Source organism: Chelonia mydas, chromosome 1 (assembly GCF_015237465.2).
Source record: "Chelonia mydas isolate rCheMyd1 chromosome 1, rCheMyd1.pri.v2, whole genome shotgun sequence".
NCBI classification, from domain to species: domain Eukaryota; kingdom Metazoa; phylum Chordata; order Testudines; family Cheloniidae; genus Chelonia; species Chelonia mydas.
The window spans coordinates 109,622,268-109,640,743 of NC_057849.1; the positions used below are offsets into that span (position 1 = coordinate 109,622,268).

Genomic DNA, 18,476 nt, shown 5'->3' on the forward strand with positions numbered 1-18,476 from the left:
TACACTTATAAAGTTTGTGGACAATACCAAGCTGGGAGGGATTGCAAGTGCTTTAGAGGATAGGATTATAATTCCAAAATGATCTGGACAAACTGGAGAAATGATCTGAAGTAAATAGGATGAAATTCAATAAGGACAAATGCAAAGTACTCCACTTAGGAAGGAACAATCAGTTGCATACATACAAAATGGGAAACGACTGCCTAGGAAGGAGTACTGCAGTGGATCACAGGCTAAATATGAGTCAACAGTGTAACACTTGGAAAAAAAAGCAAATATTCAGGGGTGTATTAGCAGGAGTGTCGTAAGCAAGACACAAGAAGTAATTTTTCCGCTCTACTTTTTCTGATTAGGCTTCAATGGAGTATTGTGTCCAGTTCTGGGCGCCACATTTCAGGAAAGATGTGGACAAATTGGAGAAAGTCCAGAGAAGAGCAACAGAAGTGACTAAAGGTCTAGAAAACATGACCTATGAGGGAAGATTGAAAAAATTGGGTTTGTTTAGTCTGGAAAAGAGAAGACTGATGGGGGACATAATAGTTTTCAAGTACGTAAAAGGTTACAAGGAGGAGGGAGAAAAAAATTTCCTCTTAATCTCTGAGGATAGGACAAGAAGCCATGGGCTTAAATTGCAGCAAGGGACGTTTAGGTTGGACATTAGGAAAAACATCCTAACTGTCAGGGTGGTTAAGCACTGGAATAAATTGCCAAGGGATGTTGTGGAATCTCCATCATTGGAGACTTTAAGGGGCAGGTTAGACAAATGCCTATCAGGGATGGTCTAGATAATACTTGGTCCTGCCATGAGTGCAGGGAACTGGACTTGATGACCTCTCGAGGTCCCTTCCAGTCCAATGATTCTGTGATCCTAGTATCCTGACCACAAATCTGGGAATGTGAATCTGCATCTACCCAGTTCTTGGGAAACTTGCTCATTGTATTATTCTTTGGGGCAAAACAAGCATCCAAGCTATAGCAACAGTAAACTGTAGTTTTCCCACGAGAGTATGGATTTGTGATGAAGCATTGCCTGGTTCAAATATAAAGGTTGCAGCAGCTTAGGCTGTACTAGATATAGCCATGCACAGAGTCCTTCTCTTGCAAGACAGAGGAAGTTTTGTATGCTTGTTGCTAATGGCTGAATGCTCTGTTTACTGATAGTTTACTTAGCGCATGAGTAAGTATTTTGGCTAACAAGAAGGTTCAGTATTTTGTAGCTTTGGATGTTATTTTGGGAAAGCTGCAGAGGGGACAGTCCAATGCACAGCCAGACCAAAAGGTTGGTCTACATCCAATCACCCAGAAGAGAGGGAAAAGCTCACTGTTAATATTGAAACACTAAAGGTCCAGGAGAGGAAAATCATAGGTAAGAACAAATTTTATTTCTTGTCCCTGAAATGCAGAGATTTCCAAATATTCCTTAATTTGAGGTTAATGAGGAGCACGAAAAGTCTCTTGATGGCTACGTAAGGAAAGGAGTCTTCACCTCCAGGGTTCTTCAGTAGGTTGGTGGTTCCAAGTGACAGGCTATTTGTCTGGCTTTTGCTGTGTCCATTTAAGTTTTTCCTTCTGTGTGTTTTCACAGTTTCTGGAATGTCCAATTAAGTTGGGGATTCAAAAATATCTTTTTGGAACCATTTACTCTCCAAAGTGCCTCTCATCTGTTTAAAATAGCCTGGATTTTACCCCAAATAGTTTTAAAGCATATTGTACTGTGTCTTTTAGAAATCTTATTCTTTTTCATAGCAGTTGTTAGAGTTTGATTTTTAATATTTGCAAATAATTCTGTATATGAATTACTTTTAACATCTTCAAACATGCTTAATTTTTCAGAATCATTCTAGCTATCCAAAACTCTGTGGTTGTAACGTGCAATTAGTTTACAGAAGTAATATACTCTTTGCTCACTTGTGCTTTTACCCCAACTCTGATGGATGTAGTTAGATGCGACATTTTCATTGATTAGTTTTTTATTAAATGGTACACATACAGCAACTGTAAAATGTGTAATACTAAATACTGCTATAAACTACACAGGCTAATTTTCAAGTCACTTCTTCTGCAGTTATTGATTTGTTGTATCCTAAAACAAACAATATGACTGACTAAACTACAGAATATAATGTGTTAATGCATGATACAGTTAGATTTAAATACACTTTTTGATTTATACATTTTATACTAAGTGGATAAAACTAATGTCTAATGAAATTACATTGCAAGCTAATATTTCAAAACATCAGGGTATTAATATGTTTTTTGCAGCAATTGAATTGCTTCTACAATGGCTTGGTAAAGAATTATTAGTTGTAGCCAGAAAAGTGACTAAAATTGACATCTTGGTACTCTGTTCATGCTTCTCATGAATCATATATGCTCAATTTAGAGGAAAGCCATTTCATACTAGTATTTGTGTTAAAGCATCAACATACAGTAGCCATGGAAGAACAAATTCTGTGTACACATCAAGAAACATTACTACCTTGCTTCATGTATTGTAAATTATATCTTGATTTTTAGATGGTTGGATGATATTTCAATACTGATATTTACAAAATGTCTTTTGTGAAACTGGTATCTGAGCAAATTTTATATGGAAATCATGGGAAAAAATAAATATAAAATAATGTGGTGACATTCAAGTCACTTTTCATACCACACAAACTTTTCTGAAATGGCTTCATTTGTACCGGTATGCCTAATCTTGTATTCTCATTTTGAACTCCACTTTTCCTTCATATGGATCATGAGGGTTATCTGAGGTAATTCCAGTTCCAATGACTCTGCACACAACGGTAACTTCTGCATTCCTTGTCATGTTGAGAAATTTCACTGCTACCAAAGGATTACTGTAGTTGGGCTGGGATGAAAGAAAGATCTTTTAACCTTCTTTTGAAAGCTTGAACTATCAGTTTAGAAATACAACCTATGAATTAAATTTTGGTCAAATTCACATAATTTCACAGAGATGTTTCAAACTGCTGATCTGATAAAAACATGGGGGAACAAAAACACAAATTTGAGTTCAGAAACACATACCTGTGCTTTCTTTCCATAATAAGGGAAATAGTGAAGGTTAAAGGTGCCGTTGACTGGGTAATATTGTAGTTCAAGTGGGCTGAAATCATCATGCTATTTTTGAAGGTAAGAAATCAGATCTGTTAGCACTCAAACTATAAACCAGCACTCAGTTTTCAACAAGATGAAATTCATTAAAGACAAGTGCAAAGCACTACACTTTAAGAAAGAAAAATCAAATGCACAAATACAAATGGGAAATAACTGACTAAACAATAGTATGGCTGAAAAGGATCTGGGAGCTATAGTGTACCATAAACTGAATATGAGCCAACAATGTGGCGAAGTTGCAAAATAGGCTAGTATCATTCTGGGATGTATTAAAAGAATTGTCTATTCAGTACTAGTGAGGCATCAGCTGGAGTACTGTGTCCAGTTCTGGGCCCCACACATGGGCAAATTGGAAAGAGTCCAGAGAAGACCAACAAAAATGATAAAAGATTTAGCAAACCTGACCTGAAAGGTTAGAAAAACTAGGCATGTTTAGTTGTGAGCAAAGAAGGCTGTGGGGGGGACCGGATAACAGCCTTCAATATGTCAAGGGCTGTTATAAAGAAGACAGTGAGCAATTGTTCTCCATATCCACTGAAGGTAGGACAAGAAATAATGGGCTTAATCTGCAGCAAGGAAGAGTTAGGTTAGATATCAGAAAAAACTTTCTAACTGTAAGTACAGTTAAGTACTGGGATAGGCTTCAAGGGAGGTTGTAGAATCCCCACCATTGGAGGTTTTTAAGAACATTAGATAAACAGCTGTCAGGGATGGTCTAGATATACTTGGTCCTGCCTCAGCGCTGGGGTCTAGACTAGATGACCTCTCAAGGTCCCATTTAGCCCTACGTTTCGGTGACTGTACGATTCTAAGTATTTTATAGCTATTAAAACCTAAATAATATGCACAGACCACAGTTGAGCAAGCCATACTTTATCAGCGCAGCACTTGACAACATGCCTAACCTCCAAATGCCTAACCTCCTAACCTCCAAAGCGTAACAAGAGTTAACCAATTCAAGGGTATCTGCCTGAGTTTTCAGAGAGCCTGAACCAATTGCTCCAAGTTGTGAACTCCCCTGTTCATTTCAGATACCACTGATGATACTTTAAAGAAGTGGTTCTCAAAGCCGGTCCGCCACTTTTTCAGGGAAAGTACGTGGTGGGCCAGGCCGGTTTGTTTACCTGCTGCGTCTGCAGGTTCCACCGATCGTGGCTCCCGCTAGTCGCAGTTTGCCGCTCCAGCCCAATGGGGGCTGTGGGAAGGGCGGCCAGCACGTCCATTGGCCTGTGCCACTTTCCGCAGCCCCCACTGGCCTGGAGCGGCGAACCGCGGCCAGTGGGAGCCGCAATCTGCCGAATCTGCAGATGCGGCAGGTAAATAAACCGGTCCGCCCGCCAGGGGCTTTCCCTGAAAAAGCGGCGGACCAGCTTTGAGAACCACTGCTTTAAAGGTCAACTATTTCAGATACTCATGATACTTAGTTTAATTAGTTTGCTGGTTTTCAAAGCAGGGAAGAAAGAGGGGAAATATCATATTATAAACATCTTTGATATCCAATATCGAAAATAAGTAATTTCTTAATCTAAAGAATAAAAAGAATTACAAGCAAATTTTTAAAACCCAATTTAATTTCATTTATTTAAAATTCTAAAATATGGGAAGACCTTAAACAACACATAATAGAGTTAAGTGGGATATAAGATTCGTTTCATTTTCCTGAAGGGAGCCTTGGCTTTCAAAAGTCTGGGAAATGCTGCTATGTGGTATCTGAGAGAGACATGCCCTATAGATTGGAAAGATTCTTTCAGCATGTTGCATATTCTGTATTACAAAATACATAGTTCCCTCCCTTTATGTGAAGCAATTAACTGCTCTGATAGCTGAATGCCAATTTTGTAAATAACTTTTTTTCTATTCTGGACACATTTTATTTATATACATTCTTCCTTAAAGCCTGATCCAAGCTCATCAATGGGTTGTGTATCAAGCCCTGTATCACTGAAGGTTAGAAAATTTGCAGTAATTTAACTATTTTTATATAGTTACATTGGTGCAAACCTAGAGTAGAGGCACACTGCATAAGTGTTAACCAGAGCTGGTGCTGGTGTGACTTGCCCAAGTAATTTACTATGTAATTTGCACCAGTTAAAAAAACAAACAAGCAAGCAAACAAATGAAGCCAGTATAGCTATGACATGAGAAAAGGGTTTTTTTCCCCCCCTCTAAATTATAACTAAACAAACCTTTTTCTTAGCTTGAAGTCCTGTATACTAACTTTTTGCCAATAGTAATTTTATAGATGAATAATAAATCCTGGAGGTAAGGTGGTACTAGTGGAGAACTGATAACATTCAAACTTAGTGTGACAAGTATGTTTGGTTAGTATAATGTCTGATTTGGTTAGCAATATCTGAACAATGTTTTGAAATGAGTTAGAATAAAGAAATTAACTTTCTATTTTCTTACAGTTTCCTGGATCTGAAAGGTACGTGCAGGTAAGAATAAGTCTACTAAAGGAACAATTGGATATTACAGTGAATTGTAAATTGAAAAGTGTTTCATTAGGGAAATGATGATTTTCAAAGGTGCAAGAGTATCCATAAATTCTGTTGAAATCCATGATAGCTGTAGTGCTTGGAACCTTTGAAATGTGAGCACTCCGTACTTACTTGAGCTGTACAGCTCACTCTTGGTGCAGTACCATTGCCAGGGAGAAAATTGATAATCTGAAACATAATAAATGTTCACATTAGTCACCTCAGAATTATTTATAATGTAAAAACATTGGCAAAAATGATGTATTTAGATTTGCATATTGCTTTGGCTGCCTTTGTCTGGATCTTGGTAAGAATTGTGAAGCTTCGATCATTTTTCTTGTATGCAATAATAAAAAACACCTTATCACGAAGTATCCTATTTGCAATGTGGAACACCATCGTTTCCTGGCTTTTTTGTCCTTAGTGAGGCTAACTAATAAAATTGCATGCACTCATTTGGAGACTAGTGTTCAACAAGAAGAAATTTCTTAATGCATTAGTAAAATTAAAAAGAAAAGGAGTACTTGTGACACCTTAGAAACTAACCAAGGTCCACAAGTACTCCTTTTCTTTTTGCGAATACAGACTAACACGGCTGCTACTCTGAAACCAGTAAAATTAAAGTTTTTAAAAGTTTTGCTGCCCTCCATGACCTGATACATCAGCATTGGCTTGGGTTGAGTAAACAGGCATATCCTTCTCAGGTGCAAACTGGCAGGATCCCCATCACCAGTAGCAAAGACAGAAGGAAGTAAGCACCACTGGGGAGCGAGAGGCAGGACCTCCCCTTCCTCTCTGCTGAAGCTTGAGCTGGTAAACCCTCTAAACAAGGCCTCACTGGAGAAAGTGGCAGCTTTCTCTGTTCTTCACCTGCAAAAACCAAGTACACAAGCTTTCGTCCCACAGCTAGATCTTGCAGACATTAGTTTCCCCACTGTTGCTCAGATTAAATTTATTTGGTACTTGTGATGTCATAATTTTACTAATTCTCCAGTAACCCATAGGATCATCCAGGAAAAAGACAATACCTGAATTTCTAATGCAAAACTGAGTTAGATTCATCAGCAATGGGTGATATAGAAACCACTAGCATGGAAAATTATTCTGATTATTCTTCTATCAAACATTAGTTAACACATCAGTCTTTCTTTTTCAGTACTTTAGGATTGGTACTTACTCTGTTCATTTTTATAATTAAACATGGTTTTCCTTCAGGAAATCCAAAAGTGGAATTTTCCAGGCCAGAGCAGTTTTCAAGCATATCTGATGTGAACTTGCAGGAGTATTTTGTTTTGTTTGGTCCAAGGAATGATTTTTGAAAGAAGTATTTCTCACTTGTGCAGTTGATGTTGGCATGTTGTGCAGTTGTATTATATGCTATATCAGTGTAAAACAAACAAAAAATTAATTCCCCCATATCCTGGTTTGTGGCACTGAACTATTTCCCTCACAGATTGTAATTTTTAATACCATGCTCCAGGGGTTTTTTGTGGGAGAACTAGTTGTATTTCTAGAGAGAATGGAATCAAATAGTATTAAAAAGGGCAAATAGTTTTTGTCTGTGAATTATAGAAAGTACAACGTTAAAATGGAGTGAAGGTTGACAGTACATATCAATAATCTAGGATAAATTCCATTATGAGGATGTTAAAATTTATCCTCAAAACAATCATTAGAAATTCAGGAAGTTCAAAGTTAGGGTTTAACTTAAAATAAATTCCAACATATATTAAGGTATTAGTGCACCAAAACAACTTTAAATATGCCCTGTAGTGAAACCAGGCAATAACCACATGACTACAATTAAGGCATATGTGTGAGTGGTCACATATGAGATTAAACTTTTTTCTTTCTTTTTTCCCACCTCGTAGTGTCACAATATGAAGATCATTCGGGGAGGTGGAGTGAGGGAGGGGCAGCGAATAGGTCTATTATGGTGCTGCATTTCTTGAATCACCTATTTTACATTAATTTGACTCTTAATTTCATTAACAGGTTTACTTGTAAATTTTCAGAAAATTTATTCTATACTGAAAAAATGTACTATTTTATACTCACAGTGCTGTAGTTATGGGAAGATATGCTGTGTTTTCCTTACAAAGCAAAGAGACTGAATCTCTATTTTAAGTGCAAAACTCAACTCTTCCTTTAATAGGGAGCAGTGATCTGTGCTTCTATAATGTTATGTTTATATTTAAATAAATCTTATTTCTTTTCATACCCGAAAGAAATTTGTGAAGAGTTGTTACATATTTCTCCCAGGACTTTTTGTCAGAGATGTTGTAATAAATTTCTAATCCTCCTTCACCATAGACATCCGGTCGTAACGTCACCCCTGTATTTAAAAAAGAAAAAATGAAGAAAAGAGAAGTGTTTCAGGTATTGATTTAAACTAACTACAGATGTGACACTGAAATGAAAGCTGTCAGTAGAACTCCACTGAGCCCACAGTCACTGTTGGAAGTGATTTTAATCATCCTGCACAGGAATGATAGCAATCCTCAGAGGATGTATTCAAAAATCTATGCTACTTGTGAAATGCTTTTCTTTTCAAGTATGTCTCTCTTATTTTCAGAATGCCCTAAAATGCAAGTGCCACTGATGTCATATTTCATTTATACTGTATTTCCCCCAGCACTTGTTAAAAATAGTGGGTATAACTATCATATCAAATCTAAAAGCCAAAGTATGTTTCTCTGTGAAATGACTTTCCAACATGCCAATTTAATGTTTGACAGTAATTATTTTGCCAGTAAACTTATTAAATGTTGAGAGAGGGTATTTGACCACAGACAAGTAGTAGTGGTTGTAGGGTTACACATCTAAGTGTTGTTTTCCCATCCCCAGTTTAAAAATCCTAATTAGGAGCAGCTGTATACCTACATAGATTCTCTAATGATTGGCTTAACAGATTTTTTTTTTTTTTTTGCTGCTCCCTCTCCCATCTATTCACATTTTCAAGTCCTAATCTTTATTGTTAACTCCATGTTTCTTTGTCCACCTTATTTTTACTTTACTTTATGCCTTATTTTTTTTGTCATTTTTCTTTTCATCTTTTGTTCTCTCCCTTTCTATATCACTTGACTTCCATGGTTCTGTTTCTATAAATCTCACATTACTTCTGTTTTTTCCTGAGTGTGCAGCGTCTGAAGAGACTTGAAGGTGCCGCTGTCAAGGACTGGAGAGCTTAGTCCTGTCTTGTTTAGGAAATAAGGGCCCATTTACAATGCTTCTGTGGGAAAACCCATAGAAAGGGAGGAAATTTCCCTGAAGTTCCTCTTGCAATTTCCCCTGATTTATTCACTGAGAGGGCAGGTTTAAATAGGTGACAGGGCCTGCTCACAAACCCATTAGAACCTCTGAGAGCCAGAGGATGTCAGGACCCTGATCCTGTGCCCCTGCTTTGTGTCCTCAGCACCCTGACCATTCCTCTACACAGGAACTGGTGTTGTGAGAAATGAGTGATTTAGATACATCAACCATACGGTATGAAATGGACAGAATTTATGACTATACCTGGTGATTTTAATCGATCTTGATAGTCCGGTGTATATGGATTGATTGTCCTCATTAAGGAATATATGGCGAGTGAAAACAGCCCAGTCATCACTATGTAGAAAGCAACGTAGTACAGACTGATCCACACTGTAGGGAAAATGTATGATTAACAATATCAGGTTAAAGTGAATATTGTGAGTAAGTCCCTCCCTGCTGTGTTTTTGTTTTTAGTAGATGCTGTCATGACTAAAAAGCTTGAAAGGAGTAGGAAAGTGGAGAGGCAAAGTAATCCAATGGACGGAATCTTTGTTTGAACTTGACTTCAGTGGGAGTTGAAGGTACTCTGCATCTTCCAGAATTGTGCCTTAAATTTGGTGTTTTGAGTCTTATCTATTAATTTAAAAAAACTTTTTTTCTGGAGAATGTTGTAAATTTGTTCCATTTTATAAGGAACATAGTGAAGGTGTGGAGTAACATACCACTGGATATTATTTATTGACTGATCGTTTCTTTCTGCTCATACATAAATTTGGATAGCTTGAAAGAAGGGGCTAAAGGCTACCCATTACACAAAAGTTCATTACTTTTTTTTACGTAACTGGTGATCAGCACAGATTATAAATTGAAAAATCAGTGCAGCTTCTTGGCATGACTATTTTTGCATGTTCACTCTTCTTATCTGCTCTTCCATATGAAGGATATAAAACAGTCCTGATGAATTTCACTGACAACACCAGTCTGCTAAAAATATGATTTGGTCACAAATCCCATTTACACTTATTTCACACTTTATCATCGGACCTTCTCTGGTAAATCCCTTCTCACTGCCACCTGATTTACAATGGTGTGAGATTAGAACCAGGCTCTGTTTCTTCATACATATCTGTAAAATACCTAGCACACTGTTAGTTCTATATAAGTAATTAATAAAACAATCCACAAGAACTAAGTGAGGGAAAAAAAACTCACTAATTTTTATCATATAACCCCTGCACCCACCAACATTAGGAAAGGTTAATTTTAAGTAGATTTTCTTTTACGTTTTAAAAATTGCTGTTAGATCCATTATATCAAATTTCAGCTCAGAAAAACATCTTACAGGCAAATCTGTTATCTCAGGAAAGGAGTGGGAAAGGGAGAGAGTAACCTGCAACTGCCATTAGTATCTGTAGGACAAGAAACCTTTTTAAAATCAATCAGAGGACGGCTTCTTTGAATGTAGAACATGAAACATTGTTGTTGCAAAGGCAGGGTTGGTTATGGATGGATTGATGGGTTGAGCTGAAACGTGCATCAGTGTGCTGGGATAAAACAGCAGATTTACTAAACAGAAATTAAATCAGAAAAATCATTTTGGAAAGGCAAATTATATTTCCAGTTATTTGGATCTCAATTTTATCTTCACTTGCTTCCCAGATGGGCCTGAAGAGAAAAAAACAGATCTTGTTTCATAGAATCATAGAATATCAGAGTTAGAAGGGACCTCAGGAGGTCATCTAGTCCAACCCCCTGCTCAAAGCAGGACCAATCCCCAACTAAATCATCCCAGCCAGGGCTTTGTCAAGCCTGACCTTAAAGACTTCTAAGGAAGGAGAATCCACCACCTCCCTAGGTAACGCATTCCAGTGTTTCACCACCCTCCTAGTGAAAAAGTTTTTCCTAATATCCAACCTAAACCTCCCCCACTGCAACTTGAGACCATTGCTCTTTGTTCTGTCATCTGCTACCACTGAGAACAGTCTAGATCCTGTGTTATCCTGATATTTTTATAGGTATTAGTTCCAGTTCCTGTAGTCCTGAGCATCCAAAACAACCAATTAAAGTCAAAAGGAGTTTTGGGTACACAAAAACTGCAAGGTCAGGCCCCCTCTAGTTAATCCTGATATCAGAATCATGTCATAACTATAACACGTAGATATTAATAATTATCTTAATTTGCATCCTGGACAATAATTTGAACCAGAATGGTTTAAAACGATTCTCATACTTGAGGAAAATACTTGGATCAGTTTTTCTTTATTAAAATGGCCTATCTGGTTATATAGCCAATTGTTAATATTTATCCTAAGTGTGATTGCCTTTGATATGGTGTCTCTAAACTGGTCAGAAATGTTAGAAGTCCTGGCTAAAGACAGTTCAGCTGTATGCAGTCTGGCTTTGGTAGAAATTCTGAAAAACACTGACATGCCATAGTTTATTTTAATAATTATTTATCAGTTTCACAAATCATGGAATCATGTGCATTAGATATGGAAGTCAAAGGGGATTTTGCCATTGACTTCAGTGGGTGCAGCATTAAAAACCCTTAGTTCTTTTAATCTTTCCATATAAATCAACCCTGCCAGCACCTTAATCATTTTGGTTCCTCTTCTCTGTGCTTACTCCATTTTTCCAAGTGATTCTTTCATTGTGTTGTTTTAAGTCATTCTTAAAGCCACACATTTCATCCTAATGGTTTTTCGGGAATTTTAGTTATGGCAAAAAAATCCTTGAATATGTGAAACAATTAAGAGATTCCAAATCTCCTCATTCAATAACTTCACAATCAGAAACATTTCAGGAAATGAACTCATGCTTTAACAAAATCTGTCATCAACTCCTGGGATGACTCACAAGCATGCCACGAAAACAAGTGGTCTCCATGACCATGCAACATTCATCATCTCATCCTATCAAATTAATGAGGAAAAAACAAAAAATCATGCAGCTTTCTAACTGTACTAGAAAGAAGAAAATATTCTTGTTTTTGTAGACTTATGTGACCACATACCCCAATTAATCAAGGTCCTTCCCATTAACTGCCCTGTATCTGGATTCCAGACGAAACGGTTGAAATTTTCCATCCGTTGGCTGCAGGTCTTCTTTTCATTTAAAGCTGCCATTTTCTCCAAAAAAATAAAATAAAATAAAATCCCAAACACACAGACAACCCCCCAAAACCCAAAGAACACGAGAAACCAAGAAATTCAACTGATGCCCAAACAGCTGGTCAAGAAGAATACTCTGCTTTTTATACTTTTCTTCCCTGAAGGTCAAACAGATTACACCCGATATCATTGGAACTACCTAATGGCAAAATGTTGTCCTGTATAAACATTGCTGATAAAGTACAATGTTCAGGTTGGCAAAGAAAAATTAGTTGCTATCACATGTCCTTCTATTTTCTCTTTAATACCTCAGTAGATCTCCAGTGTTACACATTTTGTACAGCACCTTTAGAGCTTGTGATACATTCAGCTTGATAACTTTATCTGCTTTGATAACAGCTAAGGAGAACTGCTTCCCTGCATTTTTTCTTTTTTAAATAATCTACAAAGATTGGATCAAACTCTACCCTTACAGCACATGAAAGCCCAATCAGATCCTTGGGGTTGCATGGGGAATAAGTTGTAGCAGAGTTTGGTCAATTACCCATCCAGTTTGCCACCTTTCACAAGTAGATGGGGAATTTCTCCCTGCTTTCTACTGGAAGAGTTGTTATAATGCACTCTCTGATTATATTAACTTTGGCCACACTTAGGACACTAGTCTCATTCACTTCATATGCCTGTTTCATTCACTGTACACCACCATACCAAATGAAGCAATGGTCCTACGGGAAAAAATGCTGTGTAATAAAGGACAGTATTGTAATACATGTATATAATGAAGCAGAGGTAAGATTGTGTGGGCAACCTTAACTTTATCTTTCCTGTCTTTTGATTGTTTTACTTCACAACCTGAGGCTCTGATCCCTCGAAGATATTTGCTTCTCTTTGTGCACCGTGAGTAGTCCAGCTGAAATCAATAGTTGTGTAAGTCTCTGTAGGATCAGGACCATAATGTACTTTTGCCTAGGTTTTTTTCAGAAAAAAAGAAAGGATGTACACTGAGGACTCAATCCATTTTAAAAAGAGTGGGTTATGATAAGTTCCACTAGCACACAAAGAAATAATGGTTCAGAATTTAGATTAAGATCCTAGAGCTCTTGACTCACTATGCTTTTAACCACACTGCTATGCTTCAGCTTTATTAATCCGTGTTAACCTACTGTCAGAAATATCTAGGGTTAAATTCGGGTCTCACGGAAGTTAACAGCAAAACTTTCTACGAATTCAGTGACACCAAGTTTTCACTCCTAATGCATAGCTGTATCTGGTATGTCTTGATTTGCATTCATTTCAAAGGATATTGTATAGGAAAAAACTTTAAAAAGAACTGATATTTTCTTTTGATTATTCAAATAATTGAGACAGTTGCTACTGACCTTAACATTTGGAGTAACAAAACAGTTAAGGTTTTCAACTAAATAATGCTGGGTTCCTGGATACAGCTTGTGAGATTTTGTGCATTTCTATTGGATTTGATCTGCCAGAAGGGTACTTTAATAACCTAATATTTTATTACTTGTTTTACAGTGATAAAGTATGAGTAGGGCCAAATAGAACAACAAGAAAATCACAGACATTTGAGGAGTTTCTATTTATTTTCCATAGAAAGAAGGGGAAGACAAGCAAGAAGCTCATTCCAGTAATCACATAATTTAACAACAAATCTGCAACTGAATAAATGGTGAGTTATGAGTTTTTGAAACATTACAGAAAATAAGACAAGGAGATCTGGCAATGGATTTATTGTGAGGAAAATCAAATAACTACTGAGAGTCTAAAAGGAATGCCAAGGTTCTTGCAAAATTCCAATTTCAGAGATAAGGTGAAAAGAACTTAAGGGAGAAAGCGCTTACTAAGGGAAGGAAAGTAGCAGGTCCTAAAAACATTTCAGTTTTGTCCATATCTAATATCGGACATTCAGGTGCATCTAGAAGACAGTAAGCAGATATTTAGTTCTGCTTCAGTGCAGGGGACTGGGCTAGATGACCTACTGAGGTCCCTTCCCGTCCTATATTTCGATGACTCTAAGTGTCTCTTTTATATTAACTTTATAATTCATGTTTATATACTTGCGGTTTGAGCTTATAGAAGGTGTTAGGGTGGGGGAATGTGCTGAAGAAATTGAGGGGGTTTTCAAGGCAAGAAGGATGGGGCAACAAGGGGAAAGAGATTGGGGAAGTACGGAGGTGGAGGGACGGCATGGGGGAAGAGGAAGGCAGGGATGTGGGGAAAGGGAAAAGCGGGACAAGATGAGAGAGAGGAAGTAGTAGGTGATAGGAAGGGCCAAAATCGCTGTTCATGTATCTCAGCAGCCTGGATTGGTCTGGGCTCCATTGCTCCATAGGGGGTACAACTACGTACTCAGCTCCTATGCAGCTTTCCATGAAGTGTTGCAGGGAGGAGAGCCATCTCTCGCATTTCCAGCACATGGGCCATCAAGCTGCAGGGCTTTGAGGACCCCCACCAGTAAGAGGTGGCAACACAACAGGGTCTCCCACTAGCACAAATTTTAAAAAGTGGCATTGAAGCCCTCAAATTTCTACAGAGCAACAGGGAGCTGCACAGCCCCCTGATGATCACTTTGGAGTACATCAGTGCCAAGCTAACTCACACGTCTTGTATAATCAGAAACAAATGGTTCATGTTGATCTATCCATTTAGGAATGTTCTCAAATGTTTCATTAATTCCCCAGCACAAATAGAGAGCCAAAGGCACTTAATCTTGCTAATACACAATTTAATAAATCCTTTCCACAGTCAGTTCACTACCATGAAATCCGTTTGGAATCTCTACTACACACGACCTATAAACTTCTTGAACATAAATCCTCAAAAGAATAGACCCTTTTACTGAGCCAATTATCCCTGTCAAACAGGCAGGCTTCCGGCCAAAACGTAGTTGTTGTGACCAAGTTCTGGCACTCACAACTCACACTGAAGCTGGCTGTCAGAAAAAACTAAAGGCTGGTGCAGTATTGGTTGACTTGCCATAAGCATATGACACTGTCTAGATTAAGGGCCTGATGCTGAAACTTGCTAAAAGTATACCTTCCTACCAAACACTTTGCTTGCTGTGGACCATGCTGAGTGACAGATGCCTATGGACAGGTTTCAGAGTAGCAGCCGTGTTAGTCTGTATCCGCAAAAAGAAAAGGAGTACTTGTGGCACCTTAGAGACTAACACATTTATTTGAGTGTAAGCTTTCATGAGCTACAGCTCACTTCATCGGATGCATGCAGTGGAAAATACAATGGGGAGATTTTATATACACAGAACATGAAACAATGGGTGTAACCATACACACTGTAACGAGAGTGATCAGGTAAGGTGAGCTATTACCAGCAGGAGAGAAAAAAAAACCTTTTGTAGTGATAATCAAGTTGGGCCATTTCCAGTAGTTGACAAGAATGTGTGAGGAACAGTGGGGGGGGGGGAGAAATAAACACGGGGAAATAGTTTTACTTTGTGTAATGACACATCCACTCCCAGTCTTTATTCAAGCCTAATGTAATGGTGTCCAGTTTGCAAATTAATTCCAATTCAGCACTCTCTTGTTGGAGTCTGGTTTTGAAGTTTTTTTGTTGTAGTATTGCCACTTTTAGGTCTGTAATCGAGTGACCAGAGAGATTGAAGTGTTCTCCAACTGGTTTTTGAATGTTACAATTCTTGACGTCTGATTTGTGTCCATTTCCGGTTTGGCCAAAGTACATGGCAGAGGGGCATTGCTGGCATATGATGGCATATATCACATTGGTAGATGTGCAGGTGAACGAGCCTCTGACAGTGTGGCTGATGTGATTAGGCCCTATGATGGTGTCCCCTGAATAGATATGTGGACACAGTTGGCAACGGGCTTTGTTGCAAGGATAGGTTCCTGGGTTAGCATTTTTGTTTTGTGGTGTGTGGTTGCTGGTGAATATTTGCTTCAGGTTGAGGGGCTGTCTGTGAGCAAGGACTGGCCTGTCTCCCAAGGTCTGAGAGAGTGATGGGTCATCCTTCAGGATAGGCTGTAGATCCTTGATGATGCGCTGGAGAGGTTGCACCATCATAGGGCCTAATCACATCAGCCACACTATCAGAGGCTTGTTCACCTGCACATTCACCAATGTGATATATGTCATCATGTGCCAGCAATGCCCCTGTGCCTTGTACAGTGGCCAAACCAGACAGTCTCTACGTAAAAGAATAAATGGACACAAATCAGACGTCAAGAATTATAACATTCAAAAACCAGTTGGAGAACACTTCAATCTCTCTGGTCACTCGATTACAGATCTAAAAGTGGCAATTCTTCAACAAAAAAATCTTCAGAACCAGAGTCCAACGAGAGACTGCTGAATTGGAATTAATTTGCAAACTGGACACCATTAAATTAAGCTTGAATAAAGACTGGGAGTGGATGAGTCATTACACAAAGTAAAACTATTTACCCGTGTTTATTTTTCCCCCCTACTGTTCCTCACACGTTCTTGTCAACTGCTGGAAATGGCCCATCTTGATTATCACTACAAAAAGTTTTTTTTTCTCTCCTGCTGGTAATAGCTCACCTTACCTGATCACTCTCGTTACAGTGTCTATGGTAACACCCATTGTTTCATGTTCTCTGTGTAGATAAAATCCCCCTACTGTATTTTCCACTGCATGCATCTGATGAAGTGAGCTGTAGTTCATGAAAGCTTATGCTCAAATAAATGTGTTAGTCTCTAAGGTGCCACAAGTACTCGTTTTCTTTTTGCAGATGGGTGTATCTGGGTAATAAGACCAGCTTTCTCCAGACCATAAGCAACAGGCAACCACAAGGCTCTGTACTCACGCCAGCCCTTTTTAATATTTACATAAGTGACATGCCTCCAACTAAATAATGAAAATTTGGATATGCAGATGACCTTGCCATGACAGTACAAGCACCAAACCTTTATGACATTGAGAAAGCATCAACTGAGGACTTCCAATCTATGGAACAATACTTCAAAAAATGGAGGCTCAAACCAAACCCTGGAAAAACCATCATAAGCGCATTTCATCTTGGTAATAGGAGTGCCAAAAACACACTGAAAGTAGCTTTCTGTGGTTAAAATGTGAGACATGATTACACTCCAACATATCTCAGAGTGAAACTCGACCGCACTCTCACCTTCCATGAGAAAGTAGCTGCAAAGATAAAAATGAGAGCCAACATAATCCAGAAATTAGCAGGTACAACCTGGGGTGCATTGGCATCAGCGTTTGTGAACATCTGCAATAGCACTTGTATATTTGGTAACTGAATATTGTGCACTGGTATGGAACAGATGAAGCCATGCGCTTGTGGATACACAGCTGAATACAGTGATGAGGTGCATCACTGGAACCCTTAAGTCGACTCCAACACCATGGCTACCTGTTCTAACATTCTCCCCTCCCCGCCGCCGATATATCGAACTGCTGCAACATTCTGCAAAGCTCAGCGAATCAGGAAAACAGATTTCTTCCTATCCATCAAGACCTTGACAGTGCTCCCCACCCCAGTGTCTTAAATCCCGCAAGCCTTTCTGGGAACATTCATTTAGCCTCATGCAATCAGGCTATCATCAGAAGGAGGCTTGGAAAGCAGCTTGGGCTAAAGAAGACTGAGAAAATAAGCACCCAGTGCTGGATCCCACGCACAAGCTTTCTTCTTGGTCACCTCTGAACCAAATCTGAACCAACCATGGTAGATGCGGACATCTAATGCACAAATGGAAAATCAAGGACTCCCCGGCGTGCGAATGTGGCTCCCCATGAAAGACCATTGAACATATCACCACCTTCTGCCCAATTTATAAACATGAAGGAGGCATTACAGCAATAAATTCTGCGGCTCCTGATGTAGCCATTTGGCTCGATCAACTTCAGATGAAATTGCAGTTGCTGCTCAACACCAGCCACACGAAAGAAGAAGAAGAATTTGGAATGAGATGTCCACTTACCTCCCATACTGGGTGCTTTTGCATTCAGCCATTTGATGAGAATTGATATTCATTTCCCAAAAGTTAATAAAATATAAGATTGGTGCAGAAGACATAACTCAAATAAGTAAGTTAGTCACAGTCACTGGATAAGTTCATAAGTGCAGGTAGGACAGACATAATGGGGAAGTAAACTCGATGTAAATCAGAACAGCTACTCAATTCACTGCAGGCTATTTTTAAAATGTTGTGCTTCTTAGGATTTTGCAACAGAGGCACTTCCTCACCCACCTTGGCATGGAATTGTGCTGGAAACATCATAAAATATTTGAGCCTTTGCTGCTTGGCAAGTTCCCTGGCTCTTTTAAAGGCTGATCTCTGTTCAGCCACATCTTTTGCAAAACCTTGAAAAATCCCCCTTGTGGCATTGCCCAAGCAGTTCTTATTCCCCCCCCCCCAGCTAGATGCATTAGTTTTTCTTTTACAATAAATCTGAGATGTTTGACAACCTGTCCTTGAGGTTTGGCATTTGAATCTGGTTTAGGAGCTAGAGACCTGTGGGCTCTCCAGA

The 18,476-nt window shown here is 38.6% G+C and overlaps 1 protein-coding gene and 1 long non-coding RNA gene across 3 annotated transcripts; one reads left to right on the plus strand and one right to left on the minus strand.

The window, feature by feature from the left end:
* Positions 1 to 2,698: 2,698 nt before the first annotated feature.
* Positions 2,699 to 12,257, minus strand: ATP4B (ATPase H+/K+ transporting subunit beta). The gene is given in 7 exon segments (XM_037889694.1): positions 2,699 to 2,860; positions 3,040 to 3,158; positions 5,738 to 5,798; positions 6,787 to 6,986; positions 7,831 to 7,944; positions 9,126 to 9,254; positions 11,878 to 12,257. Coding segments are annotated over 7 exon segments (897 nt in total). The 5' UTR covers positions 11,990 to 12,257.
* LOC119565210 lies at positions 7,793 to 13,658 on the plus strand. Of its 2 annotated transcripts, none has more exons than XR_006284443.1 (4): positions 7,793 to 7,988; positions 9,339 to 9,445; positions 12,832 to 12,901; positions 13,583 to 13,658. It is a non-coding gene; the product is annotated as an uncharacterized LOC119565210 (long non-coding RNA). The 2 variants fall into 2 exon arrangements; XR_005223849.2 differs by having other exon boundaries at positions 13,505 to 13,637.
* The last annotated feature ends 4,818 nt before the right edge of the window (positions 13,659 to 18,476 follow it).